Source organism: Salmo salar, chromosome ssa21 (assembly GCF_905237065.1).
Source record: "Salmo salar chromosome ssa21, Ssal_v3.1, whole genome shotgun sequence".
NCBI classification, from domain to species: Eukaryota; Metazoa; Chordata; class Actinopteri; order Salmoniformes; family Salmonidae; genus Salmo; species Salmo salar.
The window spans coordinates 13,211,307-13,232,100 of NC_059462.1; the positions used below are offsets into that span (position 1 = coordinate 13,211,307).

A 20,794-nucleotide genomic window follows, 5' to 3' on the forward strand; every position below is an offset into this window, starting at 1 on the left:
ACACTGTTATTTCAACTTATTAGGTGACTTGTTAAGCACATTTTTACTCCTGAACTTATTTAGGCTTGCCATAACAAAGGGGTTGATTACTTACTGACTCAAGACATTTCAGCTTTTCATTTTTAATGAATTGGTAAAATATTTTTTTTTTAAAACATAATTCAACTTTGACATTATGGGGTATGGTGTGTAGTCCATTTACAAAAATAACAATTGAATCCATTTCAAATTGAGGCTGTAACACAACAAAATGTGGAAAAAGTCAAGGAGTGTGAATACTTTCTGAAGGCACTGTAGGTGACCGATATCACTGTAACTTTTTGTTTGTTTGATGCAATACACATTCCACCATTGTGAAATATGTGTGATGGTAATATCTTGTGTAGCCCTATTGGGAATAGAAGAGATGTTCCTGACGTCCTCCTACCTTATCACTGTCCACAGTGTTCTGGGAGGTCCTGGAAGCGATGGAGATGGTGTCTGGCTGGCTGCTGCCGTCACCCTGGCTGTCTACATCCTCACCAGCATCCCTGGAGAGAGACACACACACACACACACACACACACACACACACAGCGTTAAAAGGGATGTGTCTCATCACTGTCTGTCTTGATGTTCGTTTCTTGAAGGGGATGTATCGTATCTTTAGCCATCCTAATTTAAAAGATGGACCAAATCAAATATAATGAGCCATACTGATCTATCAAATATGATTATTGTTTATTTGATTATTGTTTATTCTTCCAGGTGTTGCTTATGTGGGTGCCTGCCATGGCAGAGTGATGGGCCTGCTCACCTTTTGCTGTTGTTGCGTGGCTTGGCAGGGGTTTTGGGCATGTGGATGGGCTCCTTCAGCGCCCCCTTGAGGTGGATGATCCTCTCCTGGATCACCTCCCGGATGTTCTTGATCCATTCCTGCTTTGCTTCAATGCTGGATGCCTGGGGAGGAGGGTGAGACACACCACATCACATTGAATGACCTTTTTGGATCCTCTGGCCTCTGTCACTTGAAGTTCACGAGAAGGTGTTGGCGTATAAAGGAGAAAAACTGCACTGTAACCCTGAAGCTGTTGCTGTGTAAATGATGCTTTCTGCAAGGCATGGCCCTTACAGGCCTAGTCTTTAGGCAGACTATTATATGTCGCCTTTAATGGCCCTCAATGTCCTGAAAAATCTTGAAGATCAGTAGAAGGCAGCTTTAAGAGACATGGGCCCGTATTCACAAAGCATCTCAGAGTAGGAGTGCTGATCTAGGATCAGGTCCCCCCTGTCCGTATAATCATATTCATTATGATCTAAAAGGGAAAACTGCTCTAAACTATCTTTAGGAATCAGTAGATGCTTTTGTGGACCTACCTTGAGGACAGTCTTGTTGTCAGATGAGGGGGTCCTTCCAGCCCACAGGGCAAACTTACAGGGGTCCCCTTCAATGTGCTCTGTCACGCCCAGTTCTGATGTCTGGAGATGGAGAACAACAAGTTCTTAAACACGGTTTTCTAATGCTTGTTATGACTTGGAACATCCCAAATCATGTGTTCAGTATACCATTGAATATCATTTAAAGCCCCCCAATAGCAACGTTCCCTTTATGATAAGGAGATGGCATTTAAGTGGTACATTAAGATACAGTCATAGTAAATCCCATCCAACTTTCCTCGTTGTCCCTGTGGACTGTAGTCCTTGGGTCCTGGCTGGTCGCGTGTCCCAAATTGGCACCCTATTCCCTATATAGGGCACTAATTATGACCAGGGCCCATAGGGCTCTCTCCATGAAGGCAAATAGGGTGCCATGTGGGAAGCAACCTGGAACAGCTGCTATTGGACACGCACATATGCATTCATAATTCATGCTTTAATTCAGGACTGAGACCACTCCATCTGCTCTGGGTTTCATGTATCCAACACCTGCCTCTTTGTATTCTCCCTCCACAGCTTCCTCTAAAACACCCTGAAATACTGTAGCCTATTATACAAGTGGGCAATTAACACGTAGTCCAGTCCTGCTTACACATAATCTACATCTTAGTCATTTAGCAGACCCTCAATTGAGAGTGACTTTATTGAAATAAGAAGTCAAGAATAGCTACATATGAGCGTCGTCCGAATCGTAGCCCACAATAGCACAAATACTCTGCGCACCCATCCAACGCACACACGATGGGGGCTTTACATCCAATCCAAGGCTGGATGCAGATCAAAGGGAATGGGTTGGCTAACCTCTTGGCCCACAGTGTGGAGTAAACATCTCCACTGGTTAAAAGCACCTGCCTTTCTGCTCCAACTCACCAGGACTCCCCAGGACACATGCAAGGCATCACATCGTTATAGTATTATTAGGTTCACAGCTTGGCCAGCTGGATGACACAATATCTATATGAAAACACCAGCACTGTCTTGAGAAAATGCCCTTGAAAAGCTGGAACTCCAAATTACTATACGTGACCAGTCTCATTCCTCAGATCTCAAGTCAAGTGCCGCTTCATTCCTTTCAAATGGACCTCTGACTTGAACTTTAACTGTAGAGCAGGTAGGAGAGGAGAGGAGAGGAGAGGAGAGGAGAGGAGAGGAGAAAAGAGGAGAGGAGAAAAGAGGTGAGGAGAGGAAAGGAGAAAAGAGACAAGGAGAGGAGAAAAGTGGCGAGGAGAGGAAAGGAAAGGAGAAAAGAGACAAGGAGAGGAGAAAAGAGGCGAGGAAAGGAGAGGAGAAAAGAGGAGAGGAGAAAAGAGGAGAGGAGAAAAGAGGTGAGGAGAGGAAAGGAGAAAAGAGACAAGGAGAGGAGAAAAGAGGCGAGGAGAGGAAAGGAAAGGAGAAAAGAGACAAGGAGAGGAGAAAAGAGGCGAGGAGAGGAAAGGAAAGGAGAAAAGAGACAAGGAGAGGAGAAAAGAGGCGAGGAAAGGAGAGGAGAAAAGAGGAGAGGAGAGGAGAAAAGAGGAGAGGAGAAAAGAGGTGAGGAGAGGAAAGGAAAGGAGAAAAGAGACAAGGAGAGGAGAAAAGAGGCGAGGAAAGGAGAGGAGAAAAGAGGAGAGGAGAGGAGAAAAGAGGAGAGGAGAAAAGAGGTGAGGAGAGGAAAGGAGAAAAGAGACAAGGAGAGGAGAAAAGAGGCGAGGAGAGGAAAGGAAAGGAGAAAAGAGACAAGGAGAGGAGAAAAGAGGCGAGGAAAGGAGAGGAGAAAAGAGGAGAGGAGAGGAGAAAAGAGGAGAGGAGAAAAGAGGTGAGGAGAGGAAAGGAGAAAAGAGACAAGGAGAGGAGAAAAGAGGCGAGGAGAGGAAAGGAAAGGAGAAAAGAGGCGAGGAGAGGAGAGGAGAGGAGAGGAGAGGAGAGGAGAGGAGAGGAGAGGAGAGGAGAGGAGAGGAGAGGAGAGGAGAGGAGAGGAGAGGAGAGGAGAGGAGAGGAGAGGAGAGGAGAGAAAAGGAGGGGAGAAAAGAGAAGGAGAGGGGAGAAAAGAGAAGGAGAGGAGAGGAGAGAAAAGAAGAACAAAGAAAGGAGAAAAAGGGTCCAGATAAGGAGTCCAGTCCTACCAGCAGTTTGTTCTTGAAGGCATATTTGGTGCGGCCGGCCGAGTCCTTGATCTCCTTGCTGAACACCAAGGAGATCTCGAACAGGAAGAGATGGCGGTCCCGGCCCTTCCGGATCAGAGACTTGGGATCCCACACCTGGAACGTGTCCTGGATGAACAGCTCTCCCTGCACGTCCAGATTCTCATCGAAACCTGCCGGAGATCACATGGCTCTTTAAATACAGCAATGCACTACGGACTGCAGAGTTGGGGCCAATTTGAATTGAAGTCAATTAAGAACTTTGGAAAGAAATAACTTATCCTTTTCAATTTAGTGAGAAATCATTGAAATAGTAGCACATTTCTTTGCAATTATTGAATTTGAAATTTCGGCAATTGGAATTGTCAGACTTCAATTCCAATTGTCCCCAACTCTGACAGAGAAACAACAACCTTACAGCTCTATACTTGCCTACTAGATAGTATTATTCCATGCAGTGCAGGTCTTACTGTACATTTCACAACTGTCCCTTAAAGGGATAGATAAGGTTAGTTAGTTTACTTCCACATGAAGTGATGGAACAGCCTTTCTAAGAAAATTGGAGATGTTTGAAATAGAATGCAGCACACAGGCCTCCTTCCTGCTGTACCTTCCAGCATGGCGACGTGCATGGCGTCGTTGGCCCTCTTGGGGACACTAAGCATCACCTCCAGGCCGTCCTTAATCTCCCCCTTCCCCTCCTCACAGCAGGTCAGCAGCTCCTGAAACATGACATTTGGACCGTTTTCATCAGTTCCAGTGCATTGATGGGGTTCCTAAGTCTACAGTTCCTGGCATGCATGTTAAACACAGGACAATCATTTCCCCAGCTGGATATTGTTTTATTAGAAAATCAGAGGGCTAAGAACAGACATTTCGAGAAGACCTGTCTGGAAATGGTTTCAGTGCTATTTCTTATGCCAGACACTGTAAAGGGGGATCTCTGTATTTAAGATACTGGCTGCGTCCTAAATGGCATAAGTGCACTATGTAGCATAGGGAATAGGATGCCATTTGGGATGCAACCTAAGATGCTGTGTGATGACGCTCTGTACAAGTGCTACTATGGACATTTAACACAGAGCTAAGGGCCCACACACAGGCAGGGGAATCAGCCGACTCATGGGAAGCCATTAATGAGAAAACTCAACGTAAACATACTGATAGAGAGGAAGGGAGGGCTACAGGGAAGGAGGGAGAGGGGGAGGGAGGGGAGAGAGGGATGGAGGGAGAGAGAGTGAAAGACAGTGAGAGGAGGGAGAGAGGGAAATAGAGAGAGGGAGGCAGGGTGGGTGCATATGTAGGTGGGAGGGAGGGATAGAGGGAGAGAGGGAGGGAGAGAGGGAGAGAAGTGCTCCAGAATGCTTTGATGTTCCATATTTCTTGGGGGAACTGGGATGGATAACAATGGCTCCCAGGGTTCCTCCTTGTCCCAAATGGCACCCTATTCTACTATTCCCTATGTGCACTATATTGGCAACCTTGATAAAGATGTGCAAAGGAGACTGTATAATATAAATATTATAAATAATGAGCTACACTGTATATTGTATGCCATTAATATTTTTGTTATTGTTATTTGTTATTGTATGTCATTTCTTTTTTTGCTATTATTTTATACTAATACAATCGCTCAGAGAAAAATATGATGTAATATATAAGTAATATATTTTTCTCTCAAAAAGATAGGGGTCGAATGACAGTATTGACACCCATGTTTTCAATAGTGTAGGACCCTCCCTTGTGAGGATAAAGGCACTGAGCCTTTTTCAAAAATGTTTTATGAGATTGAGAGCAATCTGAGACCATTCGCCCTCAGGTTTTCAATGGGTTTTAAGTCCGGAGACTGAGATGGCCATTGCAAAAATCTGATTTTGTGGTCAATTAACCATTTCTTTGTGGATTTTGATAGGCTTACTGTCATGCTGGAAGATCCACTTGTGGCCAAGTTTCAGCCTACTGGCAGAGGCAACCAGGTTTTTGGCGAAATTGTCCTGGTACTGGGTAATGTTCATGATGCCGTTGACCTTAACAAGGGCCCCAGGTCCAGTGGAAGCAAAATAGTCCCATAATATCAAGGATCCACTACCATATTTTACAGTAGGTATGAGGTTCTTTGCATCCTTCTTTCAATGCCAACCCCACCACTGGTGTGCATGGCCAAAGAGTTCAATTTTCATTTAATCCAACAAATGTAAATGCCTGAAGTTTGCTAAACGGCATTGGCACTTGGATTGTAACTGGTGCTAAGGTCAGAGGACATGAAAGTAATGCCCTTCGGCCATGCACACCAGTAGTTGGTGTGGCCTCGAATAGTGCTGAGTGATTAACCAAAATGTTCTATTTTTATTTTTTAAAACAACTAATTGTTCAACATCGGTTAAATTATTTGAATTCCATTTAATTCTGGGTTTTCTTTTCTTCTGTGAGCTCAATGTGCACCTTGCACAGTTTCTCTAGAGATAAATCAGATCAAGCCAGAACTGTGCGATGTAGTTGGGAGTTGTAGTTTAACACAGAAAATGTGGCAATTAACTACAGCTAGGTTTCCATTCAATTGGTGACAGATTTTCAAGTGAATATTAAAAAAATCTGCATAAAGAAAACAGTAGGCATTTTCCCACCAGTGCTATTTCCACCAAACGAACTTGTTGCTGATAAAGGTGAGTGCGTGATGACATAGTACACACAAAATGTACTTTCTCACTTAAAGGTGCACTATGCAGAAATTGCTCTGCCATTCCCTAGCTGCTAAAATTCAAATAGTTAGCCAAATTTCAGTTAATGTGACAAAACAAGCAAGTATAGTGTAGAGAATCACTGTACCATCGAAATCACTGTGAAATATATTTACCATAAACAAAAATGTTGCATTTTCAGCTATTTGAAGCTGGTGAACAAAACCGAAATTAAAAGACGCAAAAACTAAATAGCGCACACAGAACAGATCTACCGCTTCTTAGACTTACTTTCAATGAGAATGACAAATCTATCGCTCACATTTCTATGTGAATTTGGTCAGGTTGCCCAAAAAGTTACATATTGCAGCTTTAAGTTTTCATGTACCAAATAAAAATCTAAAGTTCAATGTGCTTCCATCACATTTTCTACTCGACCGATAGTTTTGTCACTAAAACTGTTGCGTTGAATAGCAAATGTGCCTACTCTGGTCTTGGCACATGCGCTCTAGCCAACAACTCTATAACAGTTTTTTATTGGCCTAATGATGAAATCATTGAGTGGTTTCCTTCCTCTCTGGCAACTGAGTTAGGAAGGACGCCTTTATCTTTGTAGTGACTGGTTGTATTGATACACCATCCAAAGTGTAATTAATAACTTCACCATGCTCAAAACACTATTATTGCACACAGTGAGTCCATTCATTTTATTATGTGACTTGTTAAGGAAATGTTTACTCCTGAAAGTATTTAGGCTTCAAATAACAAAGTGGTTGAATACTTATTGACTCAAGACATTTCAGCTTTAATTAACTTGTAAAGTAATGTGAATAAATGATAAGCAGTAATGGGCAGTCACTACCATCATGGGACTTTTATAAAAAAATTCTGTGTTACAGAATGTAAATTCTGTGTTACATAACGCATAGGGCATTTAATGTTTTAAAGAATAATCGAATAATCGAAAACTGTGATTTTTTTATCGGACCTGAAAAATCACTAATCGCTCAGCACTAATGTCGAAAGGATGCAAAGAACCTCATACCTACTGTAAAATATTGTGGTGATCTTTGATGTTATGGGAGTATTTTGCTTACACTGGTCCTGGGGACCATGTTAAGGTCAATTGCATCATGAACTTTACCCAGTTATCAACATTTTACAATAGCCATCTCAGTCTCCGGACTTGAACCTCATTTAAAACCTGTGGTTTGAATTCACAAGGGAAGTCCATAAGAGCAGATGAAGGATATCAAGGATCTGTAAGGATTCTGAATGGCAGAATGGTCTAAGATCTCTCCCATAGGGCTCCCATAGGGCTCTAGTCAAAGTGGTGCACTATATAGGTAATTGGGTGCCATTTGGGACAGAAACCTTCTGTCCCATCATGTTCCCTACCTTGAGGAGAAGCTGGTACTTAGTGATCCTCTGCACTGGCTTGATAAGGTACGAGGAGATTGAGTTGGCCAATCCGTGTCGCTGCTGGATTTCCTGCACACAGAATTGACGACATCATGACGATTAGAGCATATTAATGTTGACATTGAGATACCCTAATGTGTTCAAGCCTATCATCATGTGTTCGTCCGAAATGGCACCCTATTCCCTATGCAGTGCACTACTTTTATCTGGAACCCTATGGTCACTGTTCATATGTAGTGCACTGTAAAGGGAATAGGGTGCCATTTGGAACAGAAGTCATACGACTCTGAGGCGGACTGTGCACTGTAATGCAAAGAGACTAATGGTAGTAAGCAGAAAAAATATTCCTGTGTTTTAGGGTTGAAATAAATGGCTAATTGGCACCACCTACAGGTATAAGAAGAAAACTCATTCACTTACATCGAAGAAGCTTCCAGCATGCTCCAAGATGAGTTGGCTGGAATCTGGTTTGTTTTTACAGTAATTTACATACATGTGGAATTTATCAGCCTGCAAAACAGAATGGGAAAATCCAGTCAAATTCAAATTACTGAACATTTTCTTACATGCATATATTTTTCCATATATATATACCACTACAACTACGGTAAGCAATGTTAACTGCCAATGCTTAAACCAAGCAGCTTTACAAGAGGTTATCATGGGGCGGCAGGTAGCCTAGTGGTTAGAGCGTTGGACTAGTAACCGAAAGGTTGCAAGATCGAATCCCCGAGCCAACAAGGTAAAAATCTGTCGTTCTGCCCATGAACAATTCCTAGGCCGTCGTTAAATAAAATAAAAAATGAATGCTACTGTATGCCTGTTTATGGAAAAAAGGGCTTTATAAAATACGATTGATTGATTACAGATGTTGTATAAACTAATTGCAAGAAAGTAAGTCAGAAGTGCCCTGTGGGCGGTGTAAGCAAAAAACTAAACACCATGGTCGTATTCTCTAGGCACGAAGCAGGATGGGACACCTGGACGTGACCAATAAGAAATACTCATTTTCAGTTTCCATTGCAAAACGGTTCACAACGTTTTCCTTTGTGCGCTCTAATGAACACAACCCATTGAGTGAAAACAGGAGTCTTACCCATGTGACAAAACAATGGCCCACATCTTCAGGTAGCTGCTCATAGTTCACTAGCTCTTTGAGGAAAATGCTGCAATTAGACAGAAAAGAGAGGGTTAACCATGATAATATTCACTGCTTAAGTATTTCCTCAACCAAATTCACATGAAATAGAAGTGATTTGAATTGGTCTCTCATGCAATGATGTGCACCTGAAACACAACAACAAAGCTAATTGATATAACAAGTTGGAATCTCTTTCAAATTAAGGATGTGTCCCAGATGACACCCTGTTCCCTATATAGTGCACTACCTTTGACCAAGACCCTGGTCAAAAGAAGTGCACTATATAGGACATAGGGTGCCATTTGGGACGCATCCTCAATTTGAAAGAGACTCCTACCTGTTATGGAAATCATAAATCTCCTGGATGTTGCCGAAGATGATGTGCTCCTTGTTGACGATGCCAGGTGGGATCTCCTCCACCCCACTCGTCATCTCCCACAGGTACGTCTAGACAGGACGAGGAGATGAGAAAGACACCCAGTAAATTACATCCTATCATGTCCTACAACCAATCCTCACAAAACATCTTAGACTTGTTTTTTCATCCTGGCAACCTTTTCGAAGGGTTATAACTGTAATGTGTTTTTTCCTCCAAAAATGAGTTGAATGCACTGACTGTCAGTTGCTATGGATAACTAAAATGTTAATGTAATTGAAATACTTCTGTTTGTGACGACCAATGACAGTGTAGGTGAAAAACAAAGAACAAATCTGACTTATTATATCATTAAAACACCCCAAGAACCACTTCTATGAGTCCATACCATGGTCAATACAACCCTGAAAAGAAGAGTTTCATTGCCAAGCAAAAAATGGAAGAGGTATAAGCTTACCTCTAAACATTCATGCAAGTCCCTGACATAGGCCTTCTCAGTCTGAAGGAGTTCAGCCATTATGAACCTGGATAAATAAACACATGCAATATATCACCAACCAGTACCAGTCAAACGTTTGGAAGCACCTACTCATTCAATTGTTTTTCTTTATTTTGACCATTTTCTACATTGTAGAATAATAGTGAAGACATCGAAACTATGAAAGAACACATATGGAATCATGTAGTAACCAAAAAAGTGTTAAACAAATCAAAATAGATTTTAGATTCTTCAAAGTAGCCACCCTTTGCCTTGATGACATCTTTGCACACTCTTGGCAGTCTCTCAACCAGCTTCATGAGGTAGTCACCTTTAATGCATTTCAATGAACAGGTGTGCCTAATTAAAAGTTAAGTTGTGGATTTCTTTTCCTTAATGCGTTTGAGCCAATTAAGAAGGTATGCGTTTGCCCCAGTCTGAGGTCACCTCTCTGACCAAGGCCCTTCTCCCCCGATTGCTTAGTTTGGCCGGGCGGCCAGCTCTGGGAAGAGTCTTGGTGGTTCCAAACTTCTTCCATTTAAGAATAATGGAGGCTACGGTGTTCTTGGGGACCTTCAATGATGCAGACATTTTTTGGTACCCTTCCCCAGATCTGTACCTCAACACAATCCTGTCTCAGAGCTCTACGGACAATTCCTTCAACCTCATGGCTTGGTTTTTGCTCTGACATGCACTGTCAACTGTGGGACCTTATATAGACAGGTGTGTGCCTTTCCAAATCATGTCCAATCAATTGAATTTACCACAGGTGGACTTCAATCAAGTTGTATAAACATCTCAAGGATGAATGTAAATAGGATACACCTGAGGTCAATTTTGAGTCTCATAGCAAAAAGTCTGAATACTTATGGAAATAAGGTATTTCTGTTTTGTATTTTTTATACATTTGCAAACATTTCTAATAACCTGTTTTCGTTTTGTAATTATAGGGTATTGTGGGTAGACTGATAAGGAAAACATTTAATTTAATCAATTTTAGAATAAGGCTGTAACATAACAAAATGTGGAAAAAGTCAAGGTGTCTGAATACTTTCCGAATGACCTGTATATAAACGAGGGATACAGCAGAGAAAGTGAGTGGCAGAACGGGGATCTAACCATTTCTTTGAAGAGCATATGTGTTCTGGCGTGGGCAGACGGCAGCACTACCACTTGACCAGCACCCAGCATATCATGAAATGTTAAACATAGGCCTATACACCTTATGAAAAGCCATAGTACTACCATAGAATTGAGTACTTTGCAACACTTGCTTCCTCCAGCGATACTTCCCTATTTCTCTCTGTCTGCAGTGTGTACTCACTCTTTCTTCCTGGCTGACTTCCTCTTCTCCTCGTTGACCTCGTGGTTGGGGTCGCGGAGCTTCACCTCCCCAGGATCAGTCAGGCTGGCTGGGATGATGTCCAGCTCCAAGTCCTTATTATCCTACCAGAGACAGAGGGAGCTCTCAGCACACATCCCAAATGGCACCCTATTCCCTATGTAGTGCACTACTTTTGACCAGAGCCCTATGGACCCTGATCAAAGTAGTGCCATACGTTGGGAATAGGGTGCTATTTGGGACGCATCATTAGAGTCATGTTATATTCCCTTCAACATGGTCCATGATGACTCAGCACTCAGCACTCTGACATCAAATATACTTTTCGAAGAAAAAGAAAACTATTTCAAGTAGAGGAGAAATCAATGCCTGTGTGTCGAGATGAGGACAGGGCTTCAAACTGAGTTGTGTTAGGTCTTGCCCCCGGTTTTCCTCGACCGAAGGCAGTAGAGATACTAGCTATAGTAAAGATATTGTATTGAGCTTGCTGGAAGCCGTTCCTTTGTGAGACAGTCACACTTAAAGTTGAAGTCGGAAGTTTACATCACTTAGATAGGAGTCATTAAAACTCGTTTTAATCAACTACTCCACAAATTTCTTGTTAACAAACTATAGTTTTGGCAAGTCGGTTAGGACATCTACTTTGTGCATGAAACAAGTAATTTTTCCAACAATTGTTTGCAGACAGATTGTTTCACTTAGAATACACTGTATCACAATTCCAGTGGGTCAGAAGTTTACATACACTAAATTGACTGTGCCTTTAAACAGCTTGGAAAATTCCAGAAAATGATGTCATGGCTTCAGAAGCTTCTGATAGGCTAATTGACATAATTTGAGTAAATTGGAGGTGTACCTGTGGATGTATTTCAAGGCCTATCTTCAAACTTAGTGCCTCTTTGCTTGACATCATGGGAAAATCAAAAGAAATCAGCCAAGACCTCAGAAAAAAAATTGTAGACCTCCACAAGTCTGTTTCATCCCTGGGAGCAATTTCCAAACGCCTGAAGGTACTACGTTCATCTGTACAAACAATAGTACGCAAGTATAAACACCATGTTACCACGCAGCAGTCATACCGCTCAGGAAGGAGACGCGTTCTGTCTCCTAGAGATGAACGTACTTTGGTGCGAAAAGTGCAAATCAATCCCAGAACAACAGCAAAGGACCTTGTGAAGATGCTGGAGGAAACAGGTACAAAAGTATCTATATCCACAGTAAAACGAGTCCTATATTGACATAACCTGAAAGGCCGCTCAGCAAGGAAGAAACCACTGCTCCAAAACTGCCATAAAAAAACAGACTACGGTTTGCAACTGCACATGGGGACAAAGATCGTACTTTTTGGAGAAATGTCCACTGGTCTGATGAAACAAAAATAGAACTGTTTGGCCATAATGACCATCGTTATGTTTGGAGGAAAAAGGACGAGGCTTGCAAGCCCAAGAACACCATCCCAACCGTGAAGCACCGGGTGGCAGCATGATGTTGTGGGTGTGCTTTGCTGCAGGAGGGACTGGTGCACTTCACAAAATAGATGGCATCATGAGGAAGGAACATTTCTGGATATATTGAAGCAACATCTAAAAGACATCAGTCAGGAAGTTAAAGCTTGGTCACAAATGGGTCTTCGAAATAGACAATGACCCTAAGCATACTTCCAAAGTTGTGGCAAAATGACTTAAGGACAACAAAGTCAAGGTATTGGAGTGGCCATCACAAAGCCCTGACCTCAATCCCATAGAACATTTGTGGGCAGAACAGAAAAAGTGTGTGCGAGCAAGGAGGCCTACAAACCTGACTCAGTTACACCAGCTCTGTCAGGAGGAATAGGGCAAAATTCACCCAACTTATTGTGGGAAGCTTATGGAAGGCTATACAAGTTAAACAATGCTACCAAATACTAATTGAGTGTATGTAAACTTCTGACCCACTGGGAATGTGATGAAAGAAATCAAAGCTGAAATAAATCATTCTCTCTACTATTATTCTCACATTTCACATTCTTAAAATAAAGTGGTGATCCTAACTGACCTAAGACAGGGAATATTTTCTAGGTTTAAATGTCAGGAATTGTGAAAAACTGAGTTTAAATGTATTTGGCTAAGGTGTACATAAACTTCCGACTTCAACTGTAAGTGTATTTGCAGGACCTTTCTACTGGGGAGATGACCTCTAAGGGAGTTATAACAACAGCAGCAGATGAAGGACTATCTATACATTTAAGGGAGCACAAATTATGAATATCATATGTTGGACAAAATTTGTTTCATTTCATACGTCCTTTGAAAACACACTCATTAGCAATAGAAAGACTAAGCCTAATTAGTTGCCAGGGACTGATGTTATGTTGATGAATGAGCATTCACAGCAGGTGGGGTTAGCCCTAAACCCTATAGAGGCCTTACAGGGCCCTCCAGGGGGCCTTACCTCGGAGCTGATGCCCAGTGATTTCTCCAGGCTGGAGCGGTACTTCCCCATCCGGAGGGAAAAGTCTCGGTAGCGCTTGTCCACTGTGGTGACCCACTTCTTCAGCTCAATGACGTGCACATGTCCCTTCTCGACGAAGCTGTCTGCCAACTGAATGAGGAGCTTCACCTTCTCCTTGGTTTGCTGTAGGAAGCCCACAGACAGATGAGTGTGTATGAGTGTGTGTGTGTGTGTGTGTGCATAGGTGAGTTTGCATATATGTGTGTGTATTATAACGTGTGTGTGCATGTAAGCATGATTGTGTGTGAGTGTTTCAATCATCTGTAGCCTCCACACTCCCCGTCAACGTCTATGCTGACGCTTGAGAGAGTGCAGACATCCCTCAGGAGAGATCTCCTAACACTTGTTTGCTGCCTGAACCACTGATAATGCATTCGCGGGGAAATGCATCAGCAAGTGAAATTAGGAGGCTGCAGATTGCACAGAACAAAGCAGGAAAGATTGTGGAGGTGGAGATATGGTTCTTCTGTTGTAGTCATGCGCAATGCTCTTGGTTGATCATCAATCAACAAGATAATTGAAAAAAAACATGCTTATTTTAATTCGTAATATACACCATTTAAAACAGTCAAACTCTATTCACAACGGTATTCAGTTGGTAAGAGATAGACATTCAGTAAATACTAGGAACAGATTGTCCACCATCTATGTGTTATCCAGACAGAAAAGAGAAATAGGCAAAATAACATTTCGATTTAGAGCAATAAAGAAATTGAATAATTTAACTGAGCAAACCAGAAACCTCTCAATATATACATTTAAACAATACTTTAAAACCATTTAAATATAACACATAGAAATGTTGTGTTGGACTATAGTAGATGAAGAATCAATATCTTCTTAGACTGAGTATTTATCGGGTCAATATGTTAGTGTATTATGTCTGTTTGTAACAGTGTGTTTATATGTGAAAATTTGTTCGTATTATAAATTGTATTTTAATGTTTAAGGACTCTTAGAAGATTAGTCCAAATGAGGACTAAAAGAGATCCCAAAAAAATAAAAAATAAATAGCCAATGGTCTCATCCGGCTGTAAACAGGTAGACAAGAGGCAGACTGCAGTGGAAATGTTTAGCTAATGTGATATGCAGGTATAGGGTCAGCAGTAAGTGAGGGAGTCAGAGCAGACTCCGAACAGTAGCTCTAGGGCTGCGTCCCAAATGGTACCCACCCTATTCCCTATGTAGGGCACTGCTTTTGACCAGAGCTCTGATCAAAAGTAGTGCCCTACATAGGGAATAGGGTACCATTTGGGATGCAAACTATATCTGCTTCCAAGCTCCAGCTCCATACCTTGGCGGAGACTCGGAATTCCTCATACTCCTTCAGTAGTTCCTGACTCCTCTCGCCGCTCTCTCCAGGGGAGGTGTGAGTGGAGAGGTAATACTCTCCTGTTTCCTGGATCCAGTCTAAAGCCTGTGGAGAGACATGGGGGGAAATTAGTGAAGTGAAGAGCTCGCTCATTCCGTATTCTTCTCTTCCTCTCTGCATGTCCTCTTTCATCGTTGGCTGTGCTGGCCATCGAAAGCAAATAAAAACCCCACGTATCCCTGGCTGGGTCCAGTCCAGGAGGCCAGATTTTATGGACATGCCGTAAAAACACAGCACTCGGAGTGCTTGGGCTGCGTTCAGGAGAGCTCACCTGTTTGGCGCTGCGTTCAAAGACCACGTACTGCTGGCACTGATCCAGGCGGCGTTTCTTCATGGTCCAAAAGTGCAGAACCCGGTTCTCCCTCTGGAGTAGCTCATTGAGGATGGCTAAAGAGGAGAGGGAGGCCCGGGAGCACAGAAAGAAGTTAGCAGATCTTCAAATCAAATCCCATTTTATTGGTTGCATACACATATTTCGTATATGTTATTGCAGGTGTAGTGAAATGCTTGTGCTCCTAGCTCCAACAGTGCAGTAATAACTAACAGTGGTGAATACTCCAGAGTTTCAAACAAAACCTCACTAGTCAATATAGAAACATAACAAACATTAGAAGTAAGTTTAACTGAAAGTAAACTGAATGTGAAAATAAATATGTAAATTTCCGAAAGAAGAGGAGCATGAAAAGAGTTAGTAACAGCATGGATAAGGACTCGTGCTCATAAGTCAATTTATGTGTGTCCCAAATGACACCTTATTATTCCCTATATAGTGCACTACCTTTGGCCAGCCCTGGTCCAAAGTAGGTGTGCATTGAGTGTGGGAAATGCGCTCTACAAATTAAATATTATTACTATTAGCTACTATGTAGGAAATAGTGTGCCATTTGGGACAAACACCATGCTAGTCCAATAAGGCTGTTGTGACTGACCTTTAACCTGCTGCTCAGGTCCTCTGGCATGGCCTGAAGCACCAGGTATACCCACATTATTCCTGTGGATGTACTTCAGGAACACCTCAGCATTTCTCCTGGCCAATGTGCAAGCCTGTGGCACAAGAAAATACATTGTCGAACAGGTTCCTTGCAATGGACAACGTATCCACAACTACCATCCAAAATACATTGAGAGGTTAGGATATTGCATGTGTATCTATCTTAAGACAACATACAGTGCATTCGGTAAGTATTCAGACACTTTGACTTTTTCCACATTTTGTTACGTTAAAGCCTTATTCTGAAATGTCCTCATCAATCTACACACAATACCCCATAATGACGAAGCGAAAACAGATAGACATTTTTGCTAATTAAAAAATAAAAATGAAAAATGAAAAAACATTTACATGAGTATTCAGACCTTTTGCTATGAGACTCGAAATTGAGCTCAGGTGCATCCTGTTTCCTCCATTGATCAACCTTAAAATGTTTCTACAACTTGATTGGAGTCCACCTGTGGTAAACTAAATTGATTGGACATGATTTGGAAAGGCACACACCTGTCTATATAAGATCCCACAGTTGACAGTAGATGTCAGAGCAAAAACCAAGCCATGAGGTCGAAGGAATTGTCCGTACAGCCCCCGAGACAGGATTGTGTCGAGGCACAGATCTTGGGAAGCGTACTGAAGGTCACCAAAAACACAGTGGCCTCCATCATTCTTAAATGGAAGAAGTTTGGGACCACCAAGACTCTTCCTAGAGCTAGCCACCCGGCCAAACTGAGCAATCGGGAGAGAGGGCCCTTGGTCTGACAGAGATCCAGAGTTAGTCTTGACAGCCTGCTTGGAGTTTCCTAAAAGGCACCTAAAGACTATCAGACCATGAGAAACAAGATTCTCTGGTCTGATTAAACCAAGATTGAACTCTTTGGCCTGAATGCCAAGCGTCAAGTCTGGAGGAAACCTGGCCCTATCCCTATGGTGAAGCATGGTGGTGGCAGCATCATGCTGTGGGGATGTTTTTCAGTGGCAGGGACTGTGAGACTAGTCAGGAACGAGGGAAAGATAAACAGAGCAAAGTACAGAGGGATCCCTGCTCCAGAGCGCTCAGAACCTCAGACTGGGGCAAAGGTTCACCTTCCAACAGGACAACGACCCTAAGCACACAGGAAAGACAAGCAGGAGGGGCTTCAGGACAAGTCTCTGAATGTCCTTGAGTGGCCCAGCCAGATCCCGGACTTGATCCCGATCGAATATCTTTGGAGAGACCTGAAAATAGGTCTCCATCCAACCTGACAGAGCTTAAGAGGATCTGCAGAGAAGAATGGGAGAAACTCCCCAAATACAAGTGTGCCAAGCTTGTAGCGTCATACCCAAGAAGACTTGAGGCTGTAATCCTGCCAAAGGAGCTTCAACAAAGTACTGAGTAAAGGTCTGAATACTTATGTAAATGTAATAACCTGTTTTTGCCTTGTCATTATGGGGTATTGTGTGTAGATTGATGAGGGATTTAAAAAAAATAATCTATTATAGAGTAAGGCAGTAACGTAACAAAATGTGGAAAAAGTGAGGCGGACGTAATACTTTTCAAATGCGCTGTGGTTACATCACTGTCAACATGGTTATTTGTTTTTGTTTTACAACAAGTAAACTGGCATCCACAACATGTCCTTCAAGAGGTGGACATGTATTCCAGCTCTGTAATGGGAAAATAAATATGTAACCAAACAGCTACGAGTTGCAGAATAACGATGAGTTCTACTGAAAAGAATCAGACAGACAGAACAGCATCAGTTCAGGGTCTGTGAATATGCAGCAAATGAATGATCAATAGAACATGGGTTACGTCACAAATGGCACCCAATTCCCTATAGTGCACTACTTTCCATGCAGCACTCATGGCTGTCTTGGGAAATATGTTCCCATCCCCCTGGGTGATTCTTAGGAGCTGGGGGGAGTAGGGTGAAGTTGCCCCTAGCTGATCTTGGGTCAGCTTTGCATTTCTCCCATATGGGGAAGCTGATCTTTCCTGTGTTTTCCTTGGTACAGATCTAGGATCAAATTCCCCCCCCTTTCCTACCCTTAACCATTAGTGGGGGAAATGCCCCAGAACTGACCCAATATCAGATTCCAGGGGGCAACTTCACCCTCCCCTCGACGTCAGAAACACTTCAAAAAAGTAATGAAAATATAAGGCAACATTATGGCTGAGAAGAACCATCCAGAGTAATGGCAGCTGGTAGAGCTTTATGAGTTAATGCAACATGGCGGCAACTTCAAGACACAATAACTATTTGAACAGTTTCATACTACAGCAGATGAAAGAGCGGAAGGAGCGCGGAGATGTGGAAATGGACAGCTAGGAAGAAGGAAAGGAGCGGAGTGTAGAGGGAAGCGGAGTGCTGAGAAAGATTGTCAAGTACAAAAAGAGAAAAAACATACTCCGGTAGGTCAGAAATTGAACCTTACGAGAGTGAAGATGAATTACCTGCGGTGGCAGGTGCGGTGAAGACCACAGAGTTCAAGCCTCGCCCTGATGATGACAAAGATGATTCTGGTGTAGTAGGAGTGAGATTTTTGGAGCGAATGGATTGCCTTCTGGCTGATCCATATGTGGTGTCCGGTTGAGAAGAGGTTGGGGACTGTTGCATTGGTGAAAGTAACTCGAAGTGGACTCGTAATTACTTTTTTGTGTGTCTTCCGTCCAGAGAGAGCGGGTGCTCAGCACAACGCGCCTCAGGAAAGGACCTGTGTCTTACTTTGATATGGAGCGGGTTGCTGTTGAAAGGAGTGATAACTGGGGTGGCGTTAAATGTTGAGCAGGATCAACTGAAATTGAAGATTGCCGGTGTTTGTGACACCCTCCGTTTTGTGTGACACAGACACGGTGAAGAGCATGGTGAAACACAGAAGACACCATCTGTCCTGCTGAGTTTTGATGCAGAGTCTTTACCCAACAGTCAAGTTAAGAGGTTTCAGTTATCCTGTGAGAGCTTTTGTCCCGAACCCATTACAGTGTTTTAGGTGCCAAGCTTATGATCATGTTGCAGCAGTGTGTATGAGAGGAATTTCTAAATGTGAGAAGTGTGCAAGAGGGCATGAGTCAAAGGAATGTGTAGTATCATTGGAAAAAGCTGTGTGTGTTAATTGTAGGGGTACCCATGTTGCTGGAGATCAGAAGTGTCCGGTGAGAGAAAGGTAGATTGAGGTTGCCAAGGTCAGAGTAGTACAGAAGGTGTTGTATGCTGAGGCATTTAAGAAAGTAGTAGAGGAAGATGGTACATGGTGAGAGATACTAAGAGGCTCCCTGTGAGTAGGCAAAGGGCAATAGAGAGTGACAGGAATAACATGTGCTTCAGTAAGGTTGGCTTCTTCGCCATGGTTATCAACTGTACTGCAGAAATGGAATGTAAATCACAGAACATTTACTAAACAAAATATAAATGCAACATGTAAAGGGTCGTATGTTTCCTAAGGTGAAATAAAAGATCCCAGAAATTTTCCCCAAAAAGATATTTCTCTAAAATGTTGTGCACAAATTTGTTTAAATCCCTGTTAGTGAGCATTTCATCTTTGCTAAGATAATCCATCCACCTGACAGGTGTAGCATTTGAAGAAGCTGAATAAACAGCATGATAATTACACAGGTGCACCTTGTGCTGGGGACAATAAAAGGATTCTCCGAAATGTGCAAAATGTGTTGTCAGACAACAACACAATGCCACAGATGTCTCAAGTTTTGAGGGAGCGCACAATTGGCATGCTGACTGCAGGAATGTCCACCAGAGCTGTTGCCAGAGAATTTAATTTAATTTCTCTACCATAAGCTGCCTCCAACGTCGTTTTAGAGAATTTGGCAGTGCATCCAACCGGCCTCACAACCGCAGACCACGTGCAACCATGCCAGCCCAGGACCTCCACATCTGGCTTTTTCACCTGCGGGATCGTCTGAGACCAGCCACCCGGACAGCTGATGAACCTGAGTAGTATATCTGTCTGTAATAAAGCTATTTTGTGGGGAAAAACTCCCCAGGCCTTACTCCCAAGTGGGAGGGCATAGCCCACCCATGGTTGCGCCCCTCCCCAGTCATGTGAAATCCATAGAATAGGGCCGAATAAATATATTTAAATTGACTGATTTCCTTATATGAACTGTAACTCAGTAAAATCAGTGAAATTGTCACGTGTTGCGATTTTGTTTCTTCAGGTGGCAGCTGCACAGAGGTACTTGGGTGTACGAGGTTTTACTGCAGAAGAGTTACAAGGTGTGTTGAACGATAGTGTCCCGCCCTGTAGGATCAGATAGGGCCAAGTAGTGGAATAGCGTGTGAGAGGCTTTAATGGGTGTAGGGTTAGTTGGTAGGGCAATATTTCTTCCCTTTTCCCAATTATTTTTTCCCTAGCCTGTTAGTTTCACAAAGTGTAATGAATTTAAACTCTGGAACAGTAGGCAGACACAGACCACACAGTAGTTGGTGGTGACGGTTAGCTAGCTATGTTCCTGTTTTTGTTAACATTGTAGCTAAATGGGATTGCTAGCTAGCTACTTAATTATTTCTACCATATACTAATTGTCTGTATTTGTTTATTATTTTCTTTGCAGACGATCATGATATGCCAGCACAGACAAATGAGGCACAGAGAATAGGGCGCCATTTGAGACAGAAACATTTTTCTCTGCTGTACCTTGAGGAAGGCTTCCTTCTGCTCCAGGTGTTTGCTGATGAGGGGGATAACATGGTCCGTCTCAGCCATGGCTCCCAGCTTGTCATGGCCACCACACCAGTCCTCATCTCTCCTGTACTCTTGCTCCAGACTCTCCAGCACACTGCATACCTGAGGAGGGCACAGTTGTCTCAGTTAGTCCTCACAATAGTTCACACACGATTTCGAGATGCCATGGAACAGGACGTACTACTGCGATGCAGCCTTTTCTGTCTTTTGAGGTTTTAATTTTTTTAAATAATTTTACCTTTATTTAGCTAGGCAAGTCAGTTAAGAACACTACTTATTTATTTAATA

At 42.7% G+C, this 20,794-nt stretch overlaps 1 protein-coding gene across 2 annotated transcripts in view; it reads right to left on the reverse strand.

Moving 5' to 3' along the window:
• LOC106581831 (kalirin) overlaps positions 1-20,794 on the reverse strand; it is a 289,877-nt gene that overhangs the window by 81,721 nt on the left and 187,362 nt on the right. For both annotated transcript variants that reach the window (XM_014164228.2, XM_014164230.2), the window contains exons 18-33: positions 20,459-20,608; positions 15,765-15,879; positions 15,107-15,222; positions 14,758-14,880; positions 13,404-13,586; positions 10,956-11,077; positions 9,611-9,677; positions 9,115-9,224; positions 8,733-8,802; positions 8,057-8,146; positions 7,613-7,705; positions 4,147-4,258; positions 3,519-3,709; positions 1,357-1,458; positions 797-939; positions 428-530 (exon numbers count right to left, since the gene is read on the reverse strand). In XM_014164228.2, the coding sequence (XP_014019703.1) occupies positions 428-530; positions 797-939; positions 1,357-1,458; positions 3,519-3,709; positions 4,147-4,258; positions 7,613-7,705; positions 8,057-8,146; positions 8,733-8,802; positions 9,115-9,224; positions 9,611-9,677; positions 10,956-11,077; positions 13,404-13,586; positions 14,758-14,880; positions 15,107-15,222; positions 15,765-15,879; positions 20,459-20,608 (1,890 nt within the window). The remainder of the gene's footprint in view (positions 1-427; positions 531-796; positions 940-1,356; positions 1,459-3,518; positions 3,710-4,146; positions 4,259-7,612; positions 7,706-8,056; positions 8,147-8,732; positions 8,803-9,114; positions 9,225-9,610; positions 9,678-10,955; positions 11,078-13,403; positions 13,587-14,757; positions 14,881-15,106; positions 15,223-15,764; positions 15,880-20,458; positions 20,609-20,794) is intronic.